The 7524-nt window shown below is 35.9% G+C and overlaps 1 protein-coding gene across 1 annotated transcript in view; it reads right to left on the bottom strand.

Annotated features, from left to right (window-relative positions):
• Positions 1-5595, bottom strand: part of LOC145664088 (NPC intracellular cholesterol transporter 2-like) — a 34048-nt gene extending 28453 nt beyond the window's left edge. Inside the window, exon 1 of the mRNA XM_081730436.1 lies at positions 5438-5595. Coding sequence (XP_081586562.1) covers positions 5438-5507 — 70 coding nt within the window. The 5' untranslated portion in view covers positions 5508-5595. The remainder of the gene's footprint in view (positions 1-5437) is intronic.
• Positions 5596-7524: the final 1929 nt, after the last annotated feature.

Raw genomic sequence — 7524 nt, forward strand, 5'->3', positions numbered from 1 at the left:
GAGTTGCCAAATTTATTTAAGGTCGTCTCCTTAGCATCCCACCGTCAAATTCATTTGCGGAAAGAGTTTTCTCACATATGAATTTGGAATGGACTGACACAAGAAATAGTGTTCTGCCCAGTTGATAAAAGCTGAGTTTTTCGGCAGCCCAAAAGAAAAATCCAAACTTGAAAAATATTATAAATGAAGTTAAGTCAAGCGTGAAGTAAGATTTTTTTTTGAAGGAAGTTTAAGTAACCTAAATCCAATGTTTTAAAAGTAGGATTTATCTAATTTTTCTTGCAGAACTTACGTTTATTGAAAAAGGTTCTGCCGTTTGTCCCCTATATGTATTGAACACCCCAACATAACATAAGCAGTAGGCCTATATTTGCCGAAAAGGATTCTAAGAAGTGAAGACGATCTGGCACATGCTATCAAGTGTTGATCATCTAATATGGAAAGGTAAATTTAATGTTAGCAGCAGAAGAGTAAAAGTGCTTCAATGTGGCCAAGTTTCTAGAGAGACAAGAGGCCAATTTACACAATAAGAAATAATGCATAGCTCATGGGAAAACCAGGTTTCACAAACATGAAGACCATCTAGAGAGATAGATACCCTATGTTGATTGATTTTACAATGGGTCTTATGAATAAAGTGGAGCAAGGTGAGCATGCTCCAGTATTTGTGGAGTTTACTCCTTTTGGTATGAATAAAGAGGAGCAAAGAGAGCATACTCAGGGAGAGGTTACTCAGTGCTGGAGCATGGTCTGAAAACTATCGAGCATGCTCACATTTCATATGAATAAAAACGAGTTCGTGCTCGCACTTCGGAGTACTGTCGCCAAAAATCTGGAGTCACCTCATTAGCTGACTCAAGCCGTGCAGTGAAGATGTGTTGTGAAAATGGTTGCATTCATGAATTTACAACGACGTAAAATATACAAGGAGCGCAGAAACACGTGAGAAGTGGACTATAAAACTCAGTATCGCTTTGATCAAGAAAACGTGAAGTGGTTAAGTGATTATTTCCTAGGTACAACAAATGAAACTAGAGGCGGGGCACTTACTAACGAACAGAGAATGCGAATTTTTTTGGAGATATTTGAGTGATCCAGGGTTTCAAAGTGGGGTAGGGGAGGATATAGGTGTGGTTCAGAGTACGGTGTCCGTGACATTTGCAAATGTTCTAGACAAAATAATCGAAAAGGCTCCCCTGTGGATAAAGTTCCCAACAACTGTTGCTGAACAGCAGGCAGAAATGAATAAGTGGCGCCAAAAATACAATTTTCCCTTTGCCATCGGGGTCATCGATTGCACACATGTGGAAATTAAACGACCTCATGTACACGCGGAGGCGTACATAAATCGTAAAGGACGTTTCACCTTGAATGTTCAAGCCACTTATAATTGTGACGAGGAATTCACGAGCGTTGATGCTTCCTGGCCAGGTTCGGTGCACGACTCCCGAATATGGATGAATTCAGCTGTTCGTGTGGTCATGACAGAAAACAGGTCAGGAGCCTTGCTTCTGGGCGATTCTGGATACGCCATTGCTCCTTGGCTTATGACTCCTTTCCAAAATCCAGCTACAGAAGGAGAAAGAGAATTCAACAACTGCTTCAAAGGAGAACGAGTTATAATAGAAAGATGCTTCGGTCAAGTCAAGCAGCGATTCCCTATACTGGAAAATAAAATACGATTGGCGACCAACAAAGTGCCTTCAGTGATTCTAGCTTGTTTTGTTCTTCATAATGTGGCTAAATATCTGAAAGACGGCGAGTTTTACATTGTTGAGAGAGCGTTTGAAGACTATGACGACATGGAAGAGGATAACGAGGGCATCCCGCGCGTGAGACAACGTGGGCAACAAAGGAGAAATGAAATTGCCAGAATCATAGTTGGTCATTAAAATGTAAGATCTTTCATGAAAAGTACAGTTTATTTACAGTAGTAGTTTGTCAAATACTTGATATAAAATATTCATGTTATACTACAGACCTAGTAATCCTTATAAATCTTATAGCATCTATGAGGTTTTATAGAAAAGTTCAACACAAATTTCTTGAAATAAATGTCTCTATCTCTCTCTCTCTTTTTTTTTTTTTGTTTCATTTATGTCTGTTGACACTTCTTAAAATAAATGACAATACATGCTATTCTTTTAAAAATAATATAGCAGAAATAAGTGCAGTTGCAGACTGCTTGCTTCGTCGTTCCAGCGCGGAGTGGAGCAACCTCTATGAGCATGCTCGGCTTCTGCAAGAGTAAGCTCTCAAAACTATTGATAGTTTTTATTCATACGAAATTTTTAGAGTTTGCTCAGGAATAGAGCATGCTCATCTCAAGTGAGCAGAGTCTAGACTCCATTTTATTCATACCACCCAATATATTCAAACGTATATTCTGCTGTTATTTGAGTTGACCACTTGTATAAGTTGCATACGTATGTTCTGTAGAACCATTGTTACCTTAGTTACGAGTGTGACGGCAGACAAAATCAGAAATAATGGTTTTCTACAATACATTCAACTAGTAATGGGTAATGTGTACTCTTGCTTGAATAATTAAACCAGTACTAGCTCTCAACGATCTTATTACTGATAATTTTCAATGTACCTATGACACCTTTAAAGTCAGAACTATATATATATATATATATATATATATATATATATATATATATATATATATATATATATATATATATGTATATATATATATATATAAATGAAAAAGTAGCTTATGTAAATGAGAGCAAAGTAAAATAGTTTGTGTAACGCACATTTTTAAAGAGAAACAGATACGTACGTGGCTATTGCAGTGCCAGCTCATGGGGAAAGTCCCATTTTCTGAGATTTTTTGGCGTTAATTATTCGAAATGGGATAAAGGGAATTTTCGTCGAAATTGGAGACACATATAAATATGTGATTTTTCGCCATGTGTATTATTCACTCCAACGAAATTCTCTACACGCAGGAAGTAGACGTAATGAATCATCAATAAGTGTCTCAATGTTGTCCACTTTAGTCTGAAGCACTGATGCCACAATCCTATCTCTGGAGCGGGCTGAAAATAGTACCAAATTGAAACAAGAAGCGCTGAATTCAAATTATTTTATACCAGTGTAATACATGGCTCTATAACACGAAACTAAAAGAGGTAAAGTTTTAGAACACCCCCTTCCCTCTTTCAAGAGTCTAAATCAAGAAAGTGATCTTTTTTAAAATTACCTTTGAAAAACATCCAAATAGGAGGACCCCGAACAACCGTGGAAGTAGATGAAACTTTTCTCGAACGTAGGAAGTTAAAAAGAGGCTGCAAATTAAAAGGGAAAACAGTTATCATCTTCGGTATGTATTGTAAGGAAACCAAACGCGCCTCTATTTCAGTGACCAATAAACCAAAACGGTATTATGGCCATATATGAAAAAAATATATAAAACGAGGAAGAAATAAATCATTTCTGAGTTCATTTGTAAACAGCACGTTATAATAAAATATTAAAATATAAATTATTGCACCTTATTTTCGCTTATTTCACTACCGAATGAGGATAATATACTGCAAGAATATAAGGTAAGTAAACTGACATTTGTAAAGAAGTAATAAGTATTTGAAAATATGACAAGTATTTGTTAAATAGTGCTGAATTTGGTAGAATTGTACCAACTTTTCACAAAAGGGGCTGAAAATGCCAGCGTGATACCAACGGGCCGATGAATGACAAAAAGAGCTGAATTTAATACAATTGTACCAAGTATGGCAACACTGGTCTGAAGTTTTTTTTTCTTTGTCATCGGCAAAGTTTATGCTAGTGAGAAGTGATTTAAACATAAGTGATTCTTAAAAAAATCAAGTACCCAGAAACGAAATTTGTGCCCTGTTATTTCGAGAAAAAAAAATGAATGAATGAAACAAAAAAAGTAAAATATCAAACAAGAAACTATCAATTTATAAACGTTCCATACGAAATGTATGAACAAAAATTTTCTAGATCATTCGGTTCAATATAAGCAAGGGCGTCATTTCAGACTTTGCTTGAGGGTGAGCAAGAGCACCACCGACATAAGACTTTCACGTTTTGTACTAATATATTAGTAGACAATTAATTAAAGTATATGTATTCCTCAAACTCTTGGAGGGGCAATTTCCCCCTCCCTAAATGACGTCCCTGAATATAAGATGATGATACAAAGGCGTGGGCTGCATTTCTGACAACATAGCAAAATATATTTCTTCTCGATTAAGGAAAATGGTTATTCACAAACTGTTGTATAAAAGTAGAAGGTTGAAATTTATTCATAATTCACATAGAGATTGAAAACTGTAGCACGCGACATACATAAGTTTCATTTTCATATTTATTATTATTATTATTATTATTAATAATAATAATAATAATAATAATAATAATAATAATAATAATAATAATAATAATAATAGGAATAATAATAATAATAGCACGCGGGAAATAAAGATGCAAAATGGGATTTTTTGTCTCTCCAGATAGGATTTTATACCATTTCAGGTTGGCATCACTGGGCTATTTCTTAATTGCTACCAATGAAATAGGAGCATTTGGTTCCGTTGTACTTCTTAAGTATTTGGTTCTGTACGCTGGTGGCTGGTGTTTAACAGTTTTAATGGTACAGTAGAATTTATATTTTAATGGTACAGTGGACCGAAAGGTGGCCGAGTTTGTGAAAGTGCCGATTTATCGGGATTTTTTTTAAAGTACGAGTGTTTCCCCCAGAATTCAACAGAGAATAAATAAACTTCTCAATTAGCTTTAAACAAATGAAAAAGTAGTACTTTATGAAGGTATAGAGGCTTTACTATACATGAAAATGAAAATTAAAGAATACACACTGTACAATGATTTACCTGATAAGACAGACCTCAGAAAAATACCTGGCAATGATCTTAAACGGGATTTTTCGCCATGCCAGACTGTGACCGAGTTTTAGGGACTCAACTGTAATAATGATCTTAGAAATGCACTAGTCAATAATGTTTTGTCTTTTGTCAGTTTTTTGTGTTGTGTTATTTTTACTTTACACATAACTGAATACAGACAAATAAAGGAAAAAAAAACGCATAAAAAATTTCTTACTCCCAAGGGCTTAAAGTAATTAAATATGACCTGACTATACTTTAAAGCGGAATCCGAAAAACAGTAATGTGTTCAGTTACTTTCAAACCGGGAATCTCACCAGAGATCTTGTATTCGAAAAGCGAGCACGCGAAGGCATTATACCAGCAATGAGATTACCTAGGGATATTGAAACATACAATTAAGCTGAAATCTTGAATTCGATTTACTTTAACGATCACCATACTTTCTCGTCTTCTGTCGTTGTAAATAATAAGAACAAGGTCGGTAAAAAAAAAGAGTGTCATTCTATTAAGACAAGAGTGAATTTCGATGCCAATAATAACAAATTAATACTTACCACAATCTATGGCGTTAGATATCTTCACAGTAAGAAGGCATGTTAACACAGCTAAAAGCAACACACTCATTTCTCTTGAAGAAGAACCGTAAACAGCGACGACGCAAGGAGTAATACTATTAGTACCGTTTCTTCAGTGCTGGAGGGCCAAGGGTGAAAATGTTTTGGCTTTCATTTACTTTTCATTTACAAACAATAATAGTTGCTTTCTTATGTCAGGAATAAAATCCCGGTCAATGTAAAATTAGCTCTCAGAATAATGTTAACCTAGAAAAATTCGAAAACGAACCTACGGTTTTACTATGCTTATACAGTATTTTATTAGGCAACTTGAATGGTATTCCGTCTTACTCAACTATCTAATAAGTCTTTATACTACATACTAATCTATTACTACCTAGTTGCATATATTGAATTTTAATTAGGAATTTGAAATGTCTAAGGTTAAATCTGAGTTGTTTAGTTGGAAAATTTCCATTTCCTGTAATTCGTCTGTTCACTTTCATTAATGAGCAGCCAGCCCTCTTTAGTGTCAAGCGCATACGCGTAGGATGCCAAACTAAAACTATTTTTTTTAAAGCATCTTTACTAAAATTAGTGGCGGCTCATGAGGGAAATCACACCGAGAAAAGAAAACAATTTTGTGGCTAAAATGTAAGAGAAGATAACTTACCTATAGTCCTAATCCCAATTTTTGTGTACCAAAATTAGCGATGAAGAATAGGAAGCAGTTGATGGAAATGACATTGGTGGTATAATGTGCTATAGTGGGTGTTCCCAATAAGGAATACCCAATTTCTTATTAGATTTGAGTCCCATTGGGCAGCGAGGGTATATGAGACGTGGACTCACAGCTTAACTTGGGATCCAAATCACATGAGCTTCCGCCGAGTATCAAAACCGGGTCTCTCACGCCAAGGGCGTGCACGCTAACTGCTTAGCCATAACAGAGTCAAAAAGAAATGTCCGAAAAGCAAGGATGAAGGGATACGGAAGCTGGTTAGCAATGCCATACACAGTAACAAAATAGCGAGATTAGTCATGTGGGACTTGATGACTGTCGCTTTCAGATATAGTAACGGGGGTTCTTGTATATATGTATTGATGGGAAGGATTGTTGCCCGCAAGACGACACGAGACGAGAAATCGCAAAAAGTTTTTCTCATCTCGTCTCGAAATTTTTCTCATCTGGTTTTATAAACTTATGCAGTGATTTTTTTCTTAATTCCATCTATAAATTATCAGAATCTAGCCTTGTTACAATAGATCGACGAATAATGTAATGCAAACTAACTAACTAACTCTATGACCTATGGAACCCGGAGGTTCAGTGCCGCGTTCACAAAAGCTCTCCACTGACTTCTATCCTTAGCTAACTGCATCCAGTTTCTACTTTGTATTCCTATCTCTGCGAGATCCATCTTAATATTATCCTCCCATCTGCGCCTAGGTCTTCCTAATGGTCGTTTTCCTATGGGTCTTCCAGTCAAGACTTTGAAAGCGTTTCTACTTTCTTCCATTCTAGCTACATGGCCTGCCCACCTAAGCCTCCTAGACTTGACGACCCTAACAATGTTGGGTAAACCGTATAAACTATGTAGTTCCTCGTTATGAAGTTTCCGCCATTCCCCATTCCCGTTCCTCTTGGGTCCGAATATTCTTCTCAGGATCTTGTTCTCAAATACTTTCAGTCTATGTTCTTCCCTCAGAGTAAGTGACCATGTTTCGCAACCATACAGAACAACAGGCATGATTATCGTTTTATATATTTTAAGCTTCAAATTCTTCGACAGAATTCGCGACGACAAGAGATTTTGAACCGAATAGTAACACGAATTCCCTGCTTTTAGTCGACATTTAATTTCTTCGTGAATATGATTTTCCTCTGTTAATATTGATCCTAGATATTTGAAATTATCCACTTTATCAAAACTATTATTTAATATTTTAACGCCTCCACAATTTGCCGTATTACGGTCCCGACGCACTTCCATGTATTTAGTTTTCTCTGCATTTACTTCTAAACCCATGTCCCTGCAAGCATTTAATAAGATCTCTGAATAATGTAATGCAACAGTACTTAAACT

This window comes from Thermobia domestica, chromosome 11, assembly GCF_964235325.1.
Source record: "Thermobia domestica chromosome 11, izTheDome1.hap1.1, whole genome shotgun sequence".
In the NCBI taxonomy this organism is placed as follows: Eukaryota; Metazoa; Arthropoda; class Insecta; order Zygentoma; family Lepismatidae; genus Thermobia; species Thermobia domestica.